The sequence below is a fragment of the Chanos chanos genome, chromosome 8, assembly GCF_902362185.1.
Source record: "Chanos chanos chromosome 8, fChaCha1.1, whole genome shotgun sequence".
Classification (NCBI taxonomy): domain Eukaryota; kingdom Metazoa; phylum Chordata; class Actinopteri; order Gonorynchiformes; family Chanidae; genus Chanos; species Chanos chanos.
Window position 1 is genome coordinate 10,369,065 of NC_044502.1, and position 21,275 is coordinate 10,390,339.

Below are 21,275 nucleotides of genomic sequence, written 5' to 3' on the forward strand. Positions count from 1 at the left end.
TAAGCCTACTGTACATGACTGCAAGTTGTGGAGTGATGCCATGTAAACGTTGCGTTCCCACGCCTTAGTCGACAGTTCTGCAGAGACAGGTTATATCAAAGAATAGGATCACATCCAGCAGTTAAGATCTGCCGGGGGTTTATGAGTCATCAGGGGCGTTGGTTACACCCAGCTACGAGTCTCAACTCCCCTTTGGGTGCTGCGTTGGGCGTGGGATCAGCAATGCTGGTCGACGTCTGACGCTCCATGTAGAAAGTGATGAGCAAACAAAACACACACACACACACACACACACAAGTTTGAGCAAACAGGTGCAGCCCCCCCCTCTACCCTTTATCCCTACAAGAAGCAAACTGTTCAAACCTCAATTTCTGGTTTTGCCTCTTATGCTGAACTTGAAGAGCCTCTTGGGTAAATATCAGAGGTAACAATTTGTTATTATGACTGAAATATTATACAGAAATTTTTTTCCCTTTAATTTGGTGTTGTTTTACGCGCTCCGGTGGTTTTCTGCGTTTCAGATATGTCCCGCTCTCATTTCAAGTGTTTGACCAGGTCACATTTCTTTGACAGCATCCATTACCGTCAGCAATTGGCCATATTTTAACAGTAGGAAACAATTTAGTGTTCCCTCTACTGCAAATATGACTGTGTGTTGCCACTGTAAACAACTCAAACACACGAGTTACGCTGTATATGGAAGAATAGGGGCGAAAGGTTACACAAACAGCTAACACAACTCTCAGAATCTTCACTCTGCCACGGAGGAAGGCCCCTCGTGCGATCATTTCCGTGGTTATCACAACACTCGTTGCTCTCACCGGTCCTCCATTTTGCTTCGTCCCATGTGGCATGACCAGAGGCTTGGAGCAGTTTAACGTGTGTTTTGACTTTGGTCATAAGAATGTTATTTACACCAGAGTCCTGGCCACAATTCCTCTCTATCCTTCATCCTAAGTTAAATAAAGTGATGTGGTATGTAACTTCTTGGTGTCGGTGTATTACATAGTATATTATTAATAACTAATATGTGGTATTGGGGGAAGGGGGGGGGGGGGTATTGGGGGGAATGGAAGATGAAGATGCCATGTTGCTGCAGCCTTTCACCATGGCCCTGTAACAACCTGTTGCAAATGATTAGTCAACTTGTAGTCTCTTTTGTGTTGAACTCAGCGCTACATGTAAGATATACCTACATATTTTGCTTTCTTGACGAGATTGTTTTGCACAAATGTTCTATGAGGGTTCCTCTGAGTCAGGGGAGTGCTGAGAGATTTGTTACCGCTCTGGCAAAATGGGTTCGGCAATGCAGGTTAGCATTGCACTGCGTTTATTTTGCAACACATTGGTCCGTGAAAAGCAATGAGTCTCAGTTTAATTTCTGATACATTTTATTGTATTGCTGGATTGAAATGGGAGCTTCTTCAGACACTAAACTCTCTCAAATGTTGCAGAATTCCTTTCTTTCTTGAAAAAAAATTGAGGAGCATTATTAATATACAAAAACACTCCCCAGTAACTCAAAAAAAAAATCGACATGTCATATACATTTGCATTTGAATACGCTATGAATTTTAAAAATATTTTACTGTATATGTCTGCTACATTGTTATTTAATCAGTTAGTTGTATGCTGTGTGTCCTTGATTTTATTGTTAAGACTCCTAAATCCAAATAAACTAATTTGAATAAAAAAAAAAAAAAAAGAATGATACAGAAGTATGAAGTGTGTTAACTGGCAGAAATGTAATGTACCATAATGTGATAGAGCTTATGTTACCCAGTAACCTGACACAGCTTTTACTGTATTGGTGCTTCTTGCCCTATGGAAATCCGAATTCTCAGTTCTCACAGTACTCAGTTCAACAGTATGTGAATGGCACCATCACCAAGATGAACATTACGGATATGTATTAGATGTTTAATCTGGTTTACAAATGTTCAGTTGAAACACATAGTGAAATGGACTGTCACATGTTTTTTTTTCAGTATTTTTCCTTTCTGTTCATTCATGAGGGGTTGATGGCCTGCACTTTGTCATTTTTGGCATTCCTTAGCTTGGCTGTCATCTCAGAACATGGAATGAACCAGACATTATTTTGATGGGCGGTCATTGAATGAGATCATGTTGCTCTGTAACAACATACATATGTATGCATCAAACACACTGCAATTTCTTTTTTTGGATTTGTATTTTTGGATTATGTATTTGAATGGTTTTGTTATGTATTTGTTAATATTTGTACTACAATATATAAATTAGTATACATTAACACATTATTTTGTTCTTTGTTTTTGTACTACATGTATGTACATTTATACTATATATATATTTTGTCATATTTTGTCACTAACTTTTGCATATTGATACATGTTGATTTAAGTCTATTTGCTATGCTCTTTTTGTAATTTACTTTAAACAAAAGCATCCACGAAATGACTAACTATGTGTGTGTGTGTGTGTGTGTGTATGTGTGTTGCCTGACCATACCAAGTATGACAGCTCACTGTAACTGTGCAGTGAAAACCTGTGCATTAATTCATAAAAGTCATTACAGCATCAAATAAAGATGTCGATCATGTCTCTTGCACCAAATAGGTTTATGAACAGTCTGAGTACTAATGCTATTTTATCTTTGCCAGTGAGCACACACATGTGTATTCGCACACACACACATGCACGCACAGAATCGTCCGTTTCCATTCACACGTACTGACTCACAAGCAGAGGAAGGTCAGTGTGTCTGCCAATCGAAAATGGCATGACGCAGATACAACTTACCTAAGCTAACAAATAAGCCTATAGCCTCTGATTTTGAGACAAAGCTGAATACAAATATTGTTGTATTACCTTTATATAAATGTGTTACATTGTGTCATGATAGTTCCATGAGTAAAGACTGAAATTTCAGTCTGGCAATGCTGCACAGACCACACAATTGTGCTTTAAGCCAGGCTTTTTTAATACATATACATTCAAGCTCTTAACTTTTATACATCCTTGTTGAATGTTTTTAAAGGCAGCAGGGCCTAATAAATGAAAACCATAAAAAGCTACCTGTGACAGCTCACAATTCAGTGGCAATGATAAAAACGGTTTTGCATATTACAAGAGAAGCAAAAATACAGGTTTCATGCAAGATTTATTTTCTCATACGAAAAAAAAAACTGAAATGAACTATTGCTTTTAAATACATGAGAGTGTTTAAACTGTGATCATTTGATCAATTCAGGTTTAATTATACCGGTTCTTTTTGTGCTATTATAGAAGTATTTTAATGTAGATTTCCTTCTAATATTTCAGTGGTTTTCAGTTGGCCTACCTTGACCAATTTTCAGTATTAATGAGCCGATGCCAATAAACACTAAAACTGGAGACGATGGCAGTAACACTCAGTAACAGGAAACAGAACATTACTGCAGAAGCGAGGGACTAAATAGCTTTTCTATACTGAACATTCCATTTGCTGTGAACACCACTCTGTTATATGTTTAACTGCATATGTATTTCAAAAGTGATTGTACTAAGCAGTCTGTACTGTGTGTTTGTGTGCTAATGTATTATCATTGTTAAGACTAGGTATAACCATTTAACATTTATGCTGGTCCCCTCTCTTAATTTCTCCTGTATTGAGTTTCTCTTAAATCCATACAAGGCTCTGACCATGCCAGCAAACCATTAGGTTGTCCATGCCAAAGATATCTTTTGCTTGGAGCACCGCTTGCTCTAGTAAGCAGTCAATAACTGTGCCAGACCAAAAAGCTTGTTTGATATTTTCAGTGATTCTTTGAAGCAAAAAAAAAAAAAGAAAAACCCTTCTCTTTGTACTTTGATAATAGCACTGTGATGAATATATTGTTCCATGCAATTTGTCCAAACGAAGAAGAGTTTATTAGAATGCATAGCTTTCTGTTCTGATTGGCAGGCAAAATAAAGAGACAATTCTTACAGGAGGCATGTGATACTGAATGGTTGTAGAGTAGGGGAATTCCTTCGAAGACCAAATTAAGATTGGGAAAGTTTTCCTCACGCTTAGACGCAAGAAGCAGAACTGCAGGATGACTGTTGCGCCGCTCCTGCTTAAATTACCATCGGCTTTTTAAAGTAAAAGCTCTCAAATGTTGCTCAGTACCATAGTTTTTATGTCCTTAACATACAAAGTATGTACGGCATAAATTCTCACCCAGTAAAATGAGGCCACACACAGTAGCAAAGGAGTGCTGAAGAAATCTGGCAAGGAGTTCAGGCTATAACTCCTCTTTAACTCGTGCATTTTGGTATGTGTCATATGAGCGGAACAGATTGGTTGCTGTGGCTACAATGGTATGATCTCTGCCATTTAGAACAAAGATCCACCACTCTACAACAAACAGAGTGCAAAGTTACACTGGCAGTCAGTTGTGGAAATTATGGTCTGTACCATGGAATAGGAGATTCAAATAACCTTGATAGGCTCAATGGGCAGAATGGAGCTAAGCTAACCTTTAACACATAAATATACTCATTACAACACATAGCCGATACTCTGACCTTGCGACGTCTCTCTAACTTATTAGTACATTAACAGCGATAAGGTTTCAAGTCTGTTTTAAGACTCTTGACTCACTTTCAGTGGCATACGGCTTCACTTTTGGGATCAGTTTCTCAATCTTTTTTTTTTTTTTTTTTTTCTTCACTGACCTTGCCTAGCATTTAATACAGTTTTCTCTAATTCCCCTCCATTCTCTTTTTAGTAGGAATGTAAAAGCGTCGCAGACGTATACCAGCATTTGCGACGTTTTTCTAATCTAGCTCAAAGGCTAGACAGTCAGAGAGACATTTTGGAGGATTCCTGGTGTCTTAAATGGGACGGTTGTGAAAAATGAATTGTTAAGTGTCATTGCTCAAGTGCCAAGCCACACGAATGCTGCTCCAGTGGTACTCTAACCCTCCCACCCTGAGGTAGTGTCTTGAAAAAGAAAAATTGGCTGTCAACAACTGACCCGGATTAAGACAGACCAAAAAAAAAAAAAAACCCTAAGAGTGTATTTTGGATATGTAACTCTCAGATGTTTTTCCTAAAGAATGAAAACTATTCAGAGCCACTCCTAGAAACTTTATGTAAAATAAACCTTTTGGTTGAGGAAAAAAAAAAAAAAAAAGTAAATGTAATTTGTTCCTTCACAGGTTTCACTCAATGTGCATGGGTCAAGGTAGAGGGAAAGTATTCTTAACTTGACTATTTCAAGAAATCTGCTCTTAAACTTTTTACGTGTAACGCTTCAAACACTTTTATTCAACTGCTGGAATCTTTCAAGGTCCATCACTGAGCGTTGAACGCTGTGTGGGTGTGGATTGATCATTCCTTGGAGGTAAGTGGACGTTTCCAGGCCGCTAAAAGTCCTAGAACAGTACCTTTCTCACCCACTCACAGGGACTAGTCAGTCTCCCCACGACAAACACATGTTAAAATAATCACCCTTAGTCTGAAAAATAGCACATTACAAATACAAACCACACCACTCCCACACTCCTGAAACAATACACAATAAATACACATAGGAGAAAAACAAACACATTGTGAGTACATGCAGACATGCAAAAAACACAGTGTAATGAACACGAACACACACACACACACACACACACACACACAAATCCTCTGATGAAATTCCACCAGTTAACCAAGCACACCCTCACAATTGCCTGGGAGCGTGTTGACACATGACATGACTTATCAAACAAAAGTGGTACACAGATCAGGAGGATGTTCCGCCGAGGGTCCAGTCATGAGATTTAGACGTCGGCCTAAGTGGCGTGTCCCGTGAGCAGACAGCAAACCCTCTTGAGTACACTGCTCAAGCTCTGAGGAGGAATGCCCATTAAACACTCGTTCCTAATGCCCCCCACCCCCCACCCCCCCCACCCCCAAGTCCTGAACTTACTGAACTGTCAACTGTTATAGAAACAGCGGAAGTGAACTTTTGACCTAACACTAGACTACAAATGACTAAATCGACCTATTTTGCTGTTACTGTTTGCTAGTTCTCCTTTTGAAAATCTTTTTCTTTCTTTTCTTTTTTTTTTTCTGTCACATTCACTTCCATCAGTGCATTTCTAAATTATTCATTCATTTAATATACAAGATTTTTGTTTCATTGCGTTGTGTTTTCCTTTCAAAACTAAACCCATCAACCCATGAAAACACAATGTATTTTTCTAAGGCTTATCAAACACAGCTGGTCAACGTGTAAGCAGTAAAACTGGACTGTGGAAATCTATGATGTCGGCCCTGATCACAAGATTTTCAGATTCTTAGAAACTGCCCATGGCAACTGACTGAGTGCCAAATAGAAGCGTATGAAAATAAGCGTTTCTGTTTAAAGTCAAGACATGAAAAGATTTTTTTGTCTCCCTGTTTTCATAGTTTGAAATGGTTGGCTACTTGCTCAGAATGAGATGAAGAATCTAGAAAAACAGCGTGCCGTAGTCTTCAAAGAATGATACAAGTACATTACCCGGTTCGCTTCGGCGTTGTGTATTTTATTTCTCCGCATGAAGCATCTACTCACTACATGTCAGAAGCGGTCTTTAAAATTGTCACTGATCTCTTATACGCTCTTATTATGTTAGACCGAACCATCGTTGTACTTAGAAAACTGATCACTAAAAAAAAAAAAGCCTACGTACAGCTCAACCATACTTTGGGGAAAAACACATACAGTATACCCTCAGGGGAAAAAAAAAAAAAAACACTTTAAAAATTGGTGTTGTATAATGCAATATTAAAATCTGGTCTGCACTGATAATGGTACCATTAGGCTAACTGCTAATGAAGGCGTCTGGTGCCTGCAAATTCACTGCAAATCAGTAGAAACTATAAAACCATACAACATAATTCTCTCTTAAGCATGGAGTTCTCCTTACAGCACAGCAGAGCAACATAAACCGAATAGATAGAACTTCAATGCACAGCTGTCTGGAGTTTTTTTTTTTTTTTTTTGTAAGATATACCATAATGCTATAGTAACAGTCTTGATTTCGAAATAAAAATATTGCGAGAGTAAAATCACAGTAATGTGTAAAAAAAAGAAATTGCATGTAAGAACTGTTTGTAGTGCTCCACTTATGTCCTGAATGAGTCAGAGTTTGAAAGATCAGATCAGACCACCCAAGTGCCATGCCCAAGTTTCAAAATCTCTGATGGAATGGTGGTGGAGGATGTTCTGTTATATGCAAAAACTCCCCTTGTGCATTTGTGTCTGTAAGAAGGAGAGAGAGAGAGAGAGAGAGAGAGAGAGGAGGGGGGTGGGGTGAGCGGTGATGACAGCCGGAGCATTTTTTGTTGCAGGGTGTACACACACAAATCAATCTATTCACATCAACCGAATCATTCTCTTGATGCCCTCTTGATTACAGAGATGATTAAATCGTCATTTATCATTATTAAATCGCAGCCATTAAAAGTCGAACCTTATTTGTCATCACATCTTCATCTCAATTCTAAAAACCACATCATTTTGAACCAAAGACCCCAAGATGATGAACAAGACGACAAGACGACCAGCAGTCTTTTCAACGCAGCACAAGCTGCCAGGCGCACAGCTGCACCCGAAAAAATGACAAAATAAGTACATTAAGGTTACATGTACGGGAAACTCACGGCATAGAGGCAGCCAGTTGCAAATGAGGGGCAGGGTGTCGGTTAGAGCTGTGCGTCTGCGCAGACTTTCTGTGGGTTTTCAGGCGACTGATGATCGTACCTGAGATGAGCTTTGATAGTTTTAAACAAATGAATCTGGCTCGGCATCAAGACAAGCACATTTGGCATTTTACCGAAGAGTATTCCCGACAGATTCAAACGGAGGGAAATCTATGATCATCGGACACATTGCTCTGAGCAAAATATTAAGAGAAGCTGACATGGGAGAGTACAGATCTGAGGATGCTCAACAGGCGCAAACATCAGTATTCAGTGAGCGAAATCTCCGACTGATTACTGAAAAGACATTCACTATATTTTTGCACATGACTAGGCAAAAAAAAGTAATGGCTCACTTCAGTTTGGGCTTAGTTTAACCAACGCTAAACATACTCTATTTTAATCTAGTTTGGAGATCCAGCCTAGAGCCGTAGGCCAAATTAAAATAATACACCTACTACATATTTCTTTGGTGGTGATTCTGAAATGGAATACAGAGGTATACCCGAAAAGACAATTTTTTTTTTTAAAACAATGTATTTATAGGGCTCTCTAACTTTTAAAAACAGAGAATGACGGCAGCATTCAAGAAAATGTTTAAATAGAGGAAAATAAATAAATAAAAAACTTGAAAGTAATTCGCTTAAATGAACTGAATGAATCTGGAAAAAAAAGTAAAAAAATTAAGTGAACAAATGGGTGGTCTGTACAAATACGAGGTATTTTTTAGCCATGGTAGGTTACTCTGTAGTGTACAACAAGGGTTATGTCAGGACTATGAAAGGTGCCCATATTTTTAAGAAGGCCTTTGTACTGTTTTGGTTTTTCCTTTCTAGTTTTTTTCCTCCTTTTTTTTTTGTACCTGAAACTGTTATACTTGTTGCCACGGCGTTATGTCATTTAACATTTGTTGGAGTCAAAGTTAAATGATGGGCACAGTTTAGCAGGATCCATTTGTTTGATATAGAAGATATTAATCTTTTTTTTTTTTTTTTTATAAAATTAGGATCTAACGTCCTGTTTAAGTCTGTGCCAAACAAGTATCTCACCGGGGTCCTATCATTGACCATCTTCAAAGCTTTCAGATGAAAACCATGCGTAGGTTTCCAATAGTTCTTTCACTTTTATACAGGCCCAGAAAACATGAAACTTAGACCCTATGCATGTGTTACATCAGTAACATGGATGATAAGCTGGGATAAATCTTACTAAGGTCCAGTGTCAGGTCCATTCTGTGTATAGTACAGTATTTTTTCTCAACTATTTTATTGCAATAAATGACAAATTATTTCTGATAACAGAAATATGTTTTATTAAAAAAGAACACCCAAAGTTAATGGGAAGCGAACTAATCAGACATTTCCAGAAAAGAATTTGGCAGAGAACGATACTCATAACTAACATTATATACAGTGAGAATTCAAGGAGACTGATAACATCTTAAGCTTTTCATAAAAAAAAGTTTAAAATAAATAAGTTTAAAGCTGAAGCCTTTCATTCCCTTAAGGGAATTTTCAATAAATGGGTAAAAAAAAAAAAAAAAAGATCAAAATGAAAATCAAGGAAATATTATGCAAAGACCAAACATGTAGAAACTTGTTGTACTGGTAGACGCCAGGTCTGCTAGCTCAATGAAATGTTACTGCTGCATATTTCTGAGACTTCACAGTGGTTTTGTAGCTTTAACAGAATAGCAAACAGCGACTGGGCACAATCTATAGAAGGCCTATTTTCGTCACTTTATTTCAATTGAGAGAGAAAGAGCTCAGGATTGCATTTAGGCAACTTAATATACAATGAGGAATATACACATATATTTTTGTCCCGTTGACTAGACTGTCCACACACACACACACGCGCACACACACACACACACACACACACACACACACACACACACAGGCTGAGCCAAAAGGCAGTTGTGTTGTAAAAACCATTGCACAGACACAATAACTACAGGGTTTTGTAACAGCGTTAAATTGACCCTGCATACAGTCTTTCTGAAACGTGTCTCCCTGTAGACCGCTCTACGGGCAAGTCTATCATTCATCTGTGTATCTGTGCGCTGGCTAGACACAAGTCCACCCCCACCGGACCTCACGCTGTTCAACCCACTTTTTCCGCCGTCCGAGAGCAGGGAGCAGACGTTTTTGCCAGTCCCTTAAAATAGCGGAGTTAGCACACGCGGGTCAGATGGTTTTGAAATACATGACAAATGCCTGAAGGCCGTCTCGGGTTCAAGTAGCCGAGGAGAGGAGCCCTAAGTGGAGGTTTCGCACTCATCAGACAATCAACACTCATGAGGGGGGCCAAGGAAAGCTGCTAGGAGACCAAACTGCTAGAGTACTCAGCGTGGAAAACACCTGCATTTTCTCTTAAGGAGACACCAGAAGGGTTCTTCAAACCTTAATAAATGGTACGTCGGAAAAAAAAAAAGCACAACAACACTCACTGTCTTTCTTTCCTACACACACACACACACACACACACATGCAGTGTGTGTGTATATATATGACAAAAGGTTGTGAGGATAAAGACGTCTAACTGATGCAATTAAGTAGCTATCTGGGACATTACTTGCAGCTGTGGACTTCTGGTCATAGGATCTGCTGTTTTGTTCAAGAGTAAAAAATGATCAGTTTCTCTCTCTCTCTCTCTCCTACTTATACTCTTGGTCGTTCTCTCAGTGTCTTCCTTTCTCTCTCTCTCTCTCTCTCTCTCTCTCTCTTTGCCTCTCTCACCCCCTCCCCCAATTCTTCTCTTGCTTTAGCATTTGAAATAGCATTAAAATTAATATAGTAATACAGAATTTGAAGTAGCCATTGAAAACACAAATTATCAGTTCAATTCGATCAAGCTCACAAAAAGTTAGAAGACAAAGCTGTCCAAATTCAACTCTCAAGTCCTCTCATGCTGCACAGCTATACAGAGTGGGAGAAAATGAGACACGTTGAACAACATACTGATTCTTAATGATTTAACCACGTCACCCCCCCCCACCCCACCCTTCACCCATAGTTCAGGCAATGAGTCATCAAAGAACAAAATGGCCCATTCAAAGCTTTATAGATCTCAGATCGGCTCTGGCCACCCTGCCTCTCTTTCAGGGAGAAACCGGATCACTACAACTGGAATGGTCTATGCCAAAGTTGAGCCAAGCTGATGATTCTGGCGTCTCCTTGCCATCCTGGCTGTGGTAAGAAACCCACAAAAAGCCCAAATAAGGAAGAGCCAGTGAGGTCAAGAGCTCCAACCACATCACAACACCATAAGCTGCACATGCCTGCCATGAACTCATACCGAATCCATTACTGATCAAGACTTTGTCCACTGAGTTTATTCCCCTCCATCTGGTTCCAAGAAAACATTTCTCCCCTACCCACACAAACCACTCTCTGCATTCTAACGCAGTTCCTGCCGTACCAATTAATACACCTTCAGTACAAATGTCATGTCTTCTGAACTGCCTTTTTTTCTGAAAATAAATAAATACAAAACAAATATAAATTGGTGATTCCATATAAAATGCACAACATACTGTGAAGAGCAGACATTTTCTTCAGGAGATTGTTATTATCCTAACAGAACAGGAGAATTGTTACACAAGTTAAGTATGGATAAGACATTTTGTATTGAAGTAAACCTTTGATGTCTACCTAACTGTTATGTGGATTGCCAAGTGTACAGTAAACCCATGGCACTGCGGCCTCACATTTAACTGCTTGTGTCTGCTGCTTTGTAAAATGTATTTCAGCATGTGGATAAGTAAAAACATGTCTGGACTCATTGTTTTTAATTGAATCTGGCAGACAAGAGGATCAGAAAGAGGTAGGCTGACAGGAACAGTGTCAAATCCGTGTCTCTGCTATTGAGACTTACTGTACATACTGTAGCCCATGTAATCCTAGCAGTTATTAACCCCACAGAATTACCAAAGGGCACAGAATATCGCGTGTCGTTTCATCTCATTTGAGTGACCGGGTAATTGAGCAATTATAAATCAGCCAACCCTCTTGTCAGTTAGCCTATTTGTGTGTTAAACATCTCAATCGAAAACTCCTCGGAGATTTCCCTTTAAATTTGAACTCTGGAACAGGTTCACTGATTCACAAATGCATACGTAACGAAGAAACGGCACATCTGTGTGCTGATTGGACGAGATCCCAGAGGTCCCAAACACTGTTTGGCTCAAAACAACTGACCTCTCAGGTTTGGCTTTCGCTGTAAACGAACCTTAGCTCCAGGGTCACGGGCCTGACCTTTTACGCGGAAGTGTCTCTCCGGAGGAGTTGTGTGGCGAAGGCTTGAGTTTCTGTCTCATTTGTCCAGGTGGAGAAAATAGACCTGCACCTCCTCTAAATCTGTCAGCTCTGGCATGGAGCCAAGACAGAGAGAGAGAGAGAGAGAGAGAGAGAGAGAGAGAGAGAGAGAGAGAGAGAGAAAGCAAGCATTAACCTTGGAACCTCTGAGGACATAGGATTCATCAAGCAATGGCAAAGTTCTAGAGAGGGCTTTCTTAAGTTTTTCTTCAGTGTCGACCCTACGCTAGTTTTCACTTCAGAGTCTTTGATAAGATAACTAAGAAACTTACATGATCTGATCCCACTTATGTGACTGAATGGAGTATTGCGTTATGTGTGGGCACTAGTCTAGTCTAGGCGAGGCCAGAGGTAAAATAACTGCTAGATATTAGAAACCTTGTCATCTCTCCCCCCACACGCACACAGTAGAGCTCGTCTGCTAAAACAGGACTGAATGAGACAAATTCTTTGTTTATGAGTTGAGCAAAAGTTGTTGTTTTTGTAATCATTGATCCTACTTCTTCCACAAACACAGCATTGCCTCAAACAGCAGTAGAATAACAATTTCAAATCAATAGATGAAGTGGCTCCGTTTGTTAACTTTGTTAAAAAAGAAAAAAAAAAAAAAGAAAACACCTACCACAAACTGGTAGGAGTTTGAGTGTGTGGACATGCATACTTGTTTGTTGTATTATTAATGCTTCAAAGTACTTGCTCATACAGCTTCAGTTGGCTCTTGGGATGAGAAAAGCTTTGGTTCTCAGTGGAGGTGTGTGAAAGACAAAGCTCTTCATAATAAATGGAATCATCGTCACACGCCTCTTAGTCCCAATTTGCATTTTATCCACTCGCTGTTTGACCCTGACAGCGTTTCAGGCTTCATTAGCGCAGCTTATTTAATATGGATTAACCAGCAGTCAAAAGACCACGTGTAGATGATGTGTTTGTTTACTCCAACCCCTATTGAACGACGTCCAACTCATCCAGTCCGATCGTCTTTCTGATTTCAAACACGGCCGGTGCTTGTTTAACGTCTCAGGATGGAGTTCGACACCTTTGAAGATGACAAGCAAACTGGACGACAGTTACATAGACGTCTGTGAGCGATATTCATTTGGCATGCGGTTGTCTGACGTCATCATCTCTTCAAAAACCACTTGATAGGGAATTGCTGGTAATTAATACTGGCAGGGAATATGTGTCTGTCATAAAGGAATACCATCTGCCTCCGTCAACGCCGCCTGAGGACCTTGGCACAGGTACACTGAGGTCGGGGCTGGGCCCCTATCCATCTCCTGTGACAGGTTTCCACTCACGCCCAGTTTTGGTCTGGGGACTGAGAGGGCCAATGAGTCAGAGCCTCTGGATCTCTTTTCACTATTCACAGATTCATCATTGCCTTCAGCTCCAAGATCCAAAAGATGTTCCGATCTATGAACTCCACCCCTAATACTATGAAACACTAGCTCCTTAGCAGTTTCCCTAGACCCAAATGGAATATTCTGCAAAAAAAATACAACACACTAAAAAAAATACGAATTAATTTGAACTTCGTCTGATATAAATAAACATATGGGTTATGTGGCGTTGGGTGCTTTGGAACGTGTTATGTTTATAACCATTCTGATTTATGAAATGTTTTCTTTTGTGGTTTGGTTTTGTAGGCATTTGCATCTTTGAAAAGTGTTTTACACATCATACACTGTGCTTCTGTATTCTGCCCGAAGTGTCACGACTAATCCAACCTGAGCTGAGCAGCAGGGGTTCCTGTGTTGTTCCTCTAACAAAATAAATAAATAAATAAATGATTGAGCCTGTTTTTTTTTCCCCCCCCCAAATGTAAAGACAGAGGAAAAAAAAACACACAAGCCATCAGGAAGAGCAGTGATGTGGGTTCTTTCAGGTGCAATGTGATATATTACAGTGAGGCCTTAGCACTGCCTTGTAGCCTCCCAGCATATACCCATCTGAGCAGGCAGTTACCTGCTTGCTGGTATCAGGTGTTGTATCCTGAGGCTTGCATGACTTTTTCAGACTCATGCAAACATCCACCTCTGGTCAAATTTACAACCCATGCATTTCTAACGTTTTTAGAAAGAAGAAGGGGGGGAGGGCAGGAGAAAAAAAAAAAAAAACCAACCCAAATGAGTCTGCAACTCTATGCTTTGCCAGCAGATTTACATCTAGGCTAATTCTCAGAAGGCAAATGAGAGAACCAGTATGAGTAGGCCAGTCAATCACAAAACATTGCCCAGAGTGTATATTTCAAATAGGTCTTCTGCTATTTAGGACTCGAGTAGAGCAATCCGGTTCTGAATCAGCATTAAGCAGAAAGTTCTACCAAAGATCCACCGAGATCCACGGGTGCCGCGGTGGCAGTTACTTAACTTTGTGGACAATGATGCACTAGCTTTTAGCTGTCTTCACTCTGACGAGTGAAATCCCATGGATGATAATCAAAACAAGAGCAAATCTTCGATTATAACTTCTAATCACAGAAATTCCAGGCTGAATTTTCCATAATCGGAACGACACATTCTACACGTCGCCCCGGCCACTCCCACCCTGCTCGGTCTCTCCTGATAGAATCACCATCTGCCTCACCGCTTGGGTTGTACATTAATCAGCGAATTACGCCTTAAGTGTAGTGCGAGGTGCATACAAAGCGTTTGGACACGTCACACTTAAGACGACGCCCCAGTGGAGCGATTCCCAAGTTTTAAGGAATTGGGTTTAAAGAGAAAGGTCTTGTTTTACTAGATTAGAGAGGACAAGAGAATGTTTCAAAAACATGTGCCTACAGGCTGATTTATTGGGAAAAGAAAAAAAAAAAAAAAAAGGAAAAAAAACCCTCAATATGATCAACTGTAATTACATTTGCATTACATAACTGATGAACAAAGTTCTCACAGAGAGGAAATAAAATTCTCTAAAATTCTCCCAAAGTTTCCTCTGCAAAATCAGTTGGTATCAACTCTTCTCTTACTGTGTCGCCTTTCCAGGCTGTCTTCAAAGATACCATTTATCTCTCTGACTGATGTGGTCTCTAGACCTAAGAACGAAAACAATTTTGTCTGCAATCCATAACCAAATAAAAAAAAATCAAAATCCACAAAGCGCTGCCTCGCGAAGACATCAAACAGTTTGAGGCGAAGACTCCGCAGTTAATTAGCAAATGCTGTCTTTGACTTGTCACAGAAACACACACTTACCATTCTTTAATCTGAGCTGTGTTGTCTACTAGTGGAAGACAGTAAAATAGACCACCAGCAGTGTCGCTATCAGCTACAGACTAACTGTGTGACTAAGATGTTGAATGTGTGCGTCGTGTATACTCAGGACTTACACAGCATGTACCTATGACTGCCTGTGTGTAGGTGAGAGGGTGTGTGTGTGTGAGTGTGTGTGTGTGAGTGTGCGTGCGCGATTGTATGTGTGTCAAGTGATCTCCCTACACACAGCTAAGGGAGGAGGAATGTAGGGCAAGCACCAGTGATTTGAGTTTCTCCCTCCCTCCCTCTCGCTGCCTTTGTTTAGGAGTGAAGGAGGTCACCCACACCTACCAGCACTACATCATAAGGAATGACCTTGCCTGTCCTGGATTCAGTTATTGGGTTGGACATGCCATGAAGCAATACTGAATAAACCATAATGTGCCAAGGAAAATAAAGGTATCCTCTTTTAAGGTACTGTTCTAATCAAACACCATTTTTACACGGAGGCTACCACACATTGGGAAGATTTTACTTATTGTCACCATAATAGCCAAGGCGTATAAGGACTATCTGAGCACTGGTTCATCTTTGACCTACGCCGCTAACGTTTTAGTTTAGTTCTTTGTTCAGACTTACAAAATCTCCTTACCAGAACCCCACCAACTCCAGGAAGGAAGAAGAAAGAGACCAAACCCAAGCGAAAAAAGGAAACGAATGACCGGTTATGAGTACAATATTACTCAAAGAAGATATTAAAAAAAAGAAAAAAAAGAAGAAGAAGAAGAAGCAGCTAAAGATTGGGATTAGACAGCTGTGAGTGATTCATAAAAAAGGAAAAAAAAAAAGTACATTCCACTCTTCTGTGTCCTGTTCTGTCTGTGTGGGAGGTGTTGCCCTTGTCAGAGCACTAATCCTGGGAATGAGGATGTGGGGTTCTGCATGACGATCAAAAGCCACTCTCCTGCGCCCTGAACGACTCCCAACCTCTCGGCCTAACAGAAGGTGCTAGTACGCGGGGACGGAACAGATACGGTTATGCGCGGCCATGGACGGGTCTCTCGAATCCAGATCATGATGAGTTTTTAACGACACCAATCAAAAAAAAAAAAAAAAAAGAGAGAGAGAGAGAGAGAGAAAAAAAAATTGAAAAAAAAGGGAAAAACATTCGGGTAGAGAGATATGTCTCTTTAAACTGTGCTTTATGTCAGGCTTGGGAAAAATCTGAATATGTGCTGAAAGCTATAAAACAGCTGTTGCTCGTGGTCAGTATATCTGCGTATAGGACTGATTATGTGATAAGAGTTAGTCATTAGCCAAGTCTCCATATGATCCTGCTGCAGTTGTTAAGCAAAGCTGGCGGGCATAAAAACATTTTCAGTTACCTGGGGAAGTACTATTTCTCAATTCACAGAGAGAGAGGATATTCTCATTACTGCACAGACCACTTGAATTACTGACTGGCAACATTCCGATGTAATTAGCTAAACGTGTTAATCTGCTGATGAACCGTGTAACATCATCGTTCGTAGTTGTGACACTGCTTACCCAAGACTGAAAAGACGCATACCGATGCACTGAGCTATATTTAATCACGCATTTATCTGTAAATGATGAACCTCAGGTTTGGCACCGAAGTATAACAGTAGCCACTATAAACAGTGATCACATCTTAGTGGGGTCTCACAGCTGACCTTTGTGTTCAAAGAACCATGGAGTCATTCTGGAATATTACCGGATGCTGCAAAGAACACTGTAAAGAACAGCGTTAGAGTTGCTGCTTCACTGCTACACTCTACATTACCACTGACTCTTCACTGCAACACTCTACATTACCACTGACCCTTCACTGCAACACTCTACATTACCACTGACCCTTCACTGCAACACTCTACATTACCACTGACCCTTCACTGCAACACTCTACATTACCACTGACCCTTCACTGCAACACTCTACATTACCACTGACCCTTCACTGCAACACTCTACATTACCACTGACCCTTCACTGCAACACTCTACATTACCACTGACCCTACACTGCAACACTCTACATTACCACTGACACTTCACTGCAACACTCTACATTACCACTGACCCTTCACTGCAACACTCCACATTACCACTGACCCTTCACTGCAACACTCTACATTACCACTGACCCTTCACTGCAACACTCTACATTACCGCTGACCCTTCATTGCAACACTCTACATTACCACTAACCCTTCACTGCAACACTCTACATTACCACTGACCCTTCACTGCAACACTCTACATTACCACTGACCCTTCACTGCAACACTCTACATTACCACTGACCCTTCACTGCAACACTCTACATTACCACTGACCCTTCACTGCAACACTCTACATTACCACTGACCCTTCACTGCAACACTCTACATTACCACTGACACTTCACTGCAACACTCTACATTACCACTGACCCTTCACCGCAACACTCCACATAACCACTGACCCTTCACTGCAACACTCTACATTACCGCTGACCCTTCACTGCAACACTCTACATTACCACTGACCCTTCACCGCAACACTCCACATAACCACTGACCCTTCACTGCAACACTCTACATTACCACTGACCCTTCACTGCAACACTCCACATTACCACTGACCTTTCACTGCAACACTCTACATTACCACTGACCCTTCACTGCAACACTCTACATTACCACTGACCCTTCACTGCAACACTCCACATTACCACTGACCTTTCACTGCAACACTCTACATTACCACTGACACTTCACTGCAACACTCTACATTACCATTGACACTTCACTGCAACACTCTACATTACCACTGACCCTTCACTGCAACACTCTACATTACCACTGACCCTACACTGCTACACTCTACATTACCACTGACACTTCACTGCAACACTCCACATTACCATTGACACTTCACTGCAACACTCTACATTACCATTGACACTTCACTGCAACACTCTACATTACCACTGACCCTTCACTGCAACACTCTACATTACCACTGACCCTACAAAAGCCATCACAGACACCAGCCAATGCCCAGAATACACCAGAATGTGATAAGAAAAAACATAAATAACATAATCAAATTTTAAAAAGTGTAAACTCATAGTGTAATATATGAGACCCCCCCCCCCACCACCACCACCACACGCACACAGAACCAACCACCACCTTCTTTATCTAAATCTCCCTCGCTCTGCTATTGCAGTCTCTAACAGGCCCGTTTGTCCAGTCTGTGGAGGCCTCATTATCCAGCACCTTGACCCAGACATCCAACTGGTTCTGTGCTAGACAGGCGTCACGGCTCACTGCGCTGCTTCCCTCTGACGAGCCCTGCATCTAAACAGGCCAACCCTGGGCCCAGGGCGCTACTGCCCCCTTCTGGGTCTGCTCTTTCACTGCATCCTACCAGCCAACCACAACCTCACGCACTCCTGCAGGCCACAAAACTAAAAAAAAGATTTCTACGAAATGTGCGATTGGGGATGTATGGGAAATGTTTCATGTATATGGCATGGTACTGAACGCTTTTTTCTGAATATCTGCAAAACATATCATGAAAAGAGTACCTCAAACTTACTACAAGAGCATATGACTACCACATTTAGCAAAGCATCTCTAGAAATTTTATATGTGAATTTTAATTCAATTTCTATTAATATTACCTAAATTATCTTTTAAAATAATTTTATGAAGAGACATGAATGAGAAGACTTACCATCATGCTTGCAGTTTTGAGACCTACTGCATTTTTAAAACCTAAAAAAAAAAAATTGTTGAGTCTAAAAACTAGGACCCATGATATCAAACCATGATATCAAAAAAAACAAAAACAAAAAAAAAACCTTCCTATTAGCTCTGTAACACCTGATGAAAAAAAAAAAATGCTGGAAGCTTTCGTTGCAGGGTAAAGGCTGGCCATTATTGCACCAACATCTGGCTGTTCCAGTTGGGCAATAGTGTTTGGTTAAGATGCTAACATCCTCTTGTGTTTTGCACTCTTTGCCAGGTATTTCCACAGATTCGACTGCCAGACTGGAAATTTCAACTTTCCTCCATCATGCCCTCTCACCTCAAAACCGAGTATCTTTTTGACCTAGATCCAGTAGGTTATGGCATATGGAGGGCACAAGTGCCTCAAACTACGCTTCTTTGCTGTGTGATCCCTATTGTTGGAATGCAACTTATATTTAGCACTGGAGCCACCCTCTACCTATAAACACATGTCAGCTGCCTTCCAGAAGGGGTTAACTCTGCCAGAAGCCACCAACACTGTCAAATTGATCAAAAATTCATTCAAGTCTGCAGTAGGTTCAGGTTTGTCGCTCGACTCTAGTCAAATGAAGCTATGGTCTACGCAAGCTCTGAAACCACACCGGCTAAATGTGGCTAACATCACAGGATGCCATTGGTCTGCACATGCGGCCGGTCCAAGATTTGGGTCAGTCCAAAGAAAACTTAGCGGAAATCCAAGGGCCTGTTATGTCAATATTAGAGGACATGGCATGAGTCTGTTTGATTTTCTGAAACCTGGCATGTCTTTTGGAACAATAGTGTGTTGCTTTATGGCGCTTTTTGTGAGGATACGACTTGTTAATCACATAATGAAACCCTAGGGTGTTTCCTGAAGTAAACAGCACTGTCAAAACCGTGACTGACAGCTTAGTTGACGTGGCAACCTTTTTATAGACGCCCAATCAAATGTTGTCATAATCTGATATATATCATTACCTCATCTCCCAAGAGCTAAATCTGTTTTCATTCACTTAGTAAAAAGATGAGACGTCCCATTAAATGTTATTTAGAAGAGAAAAATAGTTGAGCCATGAGTACTCTGCCTTGGAGTGTATAAGAACACAGTGTTTGTCACCAGGGCAGCAAGAAGACCAACATGCCATGCCTGGGCAAAACTGGGAGGGAAAAGCAGCTTGTTCCTAAATAAATGGTGATTGGCCTTAACCTGAGAGTGCATGACATGTGACCCCAACACAGCCCAAACAGAGTTTAAAAAAAGTAATGTATCTAACACGTTTTTAAGTCCACTGCAACTTCAGTAAACAGATAAACAAAAACTATGACCTGTCTTAATTATTTCTCTAACCAATAAGCAACCAATAAGCATACCCCTCTCACACTGAGTTAACATTCCGGTAATGCTAAAATGTTATCAGGTAAACTCCTATATATTTGCTTCAATGTCAATCTGCTGAAGCGTAAAGTACTCTATTTTGCAAGAACTCCACAAGTGGAATTTCATGTTTTCCCTATTTATGATCAGATTAATCATCCCGAGAGAAACATTTTGGTTACAAAGACTCTCAGTGTTGGTGGTATAGTGGTGAGCATAGCTGCCTTCCAAGCAGTTGACCCGGGTTAGATTCCCGGCCAACGCAGTTCAGCTTTACTCCCAAGACCATTTGAGGCTTCTGTTTGGGCAGCCGTGGTCTAAAGGGTAGAGAACCGGGCTTGTGACTGCGGTTTGCCGGTTCGATTCCCAGGCCTAACATCCACGGCTGTGTGCCCTTGAGCAAGGCACTTAACCCCAATGCTCCCTGGGCGCTCACCAAGGAGGCTGCCCACTGGACCCGCGTCTGGTGTGTGTTCACTACTGGTGTGTTGGATGGGTTAAATGCAGAGGACAAATTCACTGCTCGCTGTTCACAGTGTGTGTGTGCAATCACTGAAACTTAACTTAACTTACAAGCACAGTTCTGAATTACCTTTAAGACAGAGAAGCTATCTAATAAACTTGACATGGATCACGTGGATGCTTTTTGGCTTCATCAGAACGGTCTTGTAGTTACACAAATACCGCCATCAAGAGGACACTGAGTTAATTACACAATTTCTGCTGGTGAGTTAATCCTGCAAAGTAATTTAAGATTCTTTGTAAATCCCTCATTAGAAATATAAAAAAAACCAAAGCAATGAAATTTGAAGATAACATTTATTTCCACTCTCTCACAGGTCTACATATTTTACACTTTCAAAAACCTTCAAACGATCTACAATCAAACCCAAGGACTTCAGGGCTTCAACTCTGTTTCAGTGCAACAC

General features: G+C 40.7%; 1 protein-coding gene and 1 non-coding gene across 2 annotated transcripts in view; one reads left to right on the plus strand and one right to left on the minus strand.

The window, feature by feature from the left end:
- Positions 1-11,961: 11,961 nt before the first annotated feature.
- The window catches only part of rab11fip4b (RAB11 family interacting protein 4 (class II) b), a 34,337-nt gene continuing 25,023 nt past the window's right edge, over positions 11,962-21,275 (minus strand). The window contains exon 13 of the mRNA XM_030782431.1: positions 11,962-12,051. Within this exon, the coding sequence (XP_030638291.1) occupies positions 12,046-12,051 (6 nt within the window). The 3' untranslated portion in view covers positions 11,962-12,045. The remainder of the gene's footprint in view (positions 12,052-21,275) is intronic.
- trnag-ucc (transfer RNA glycine (anticodon UCC)) lies at positions 20,540-20,611 on the plus strand. The gene has a single exon. It is a non-coding gene; the product is annotated as a tRNA-Gly (tRNA).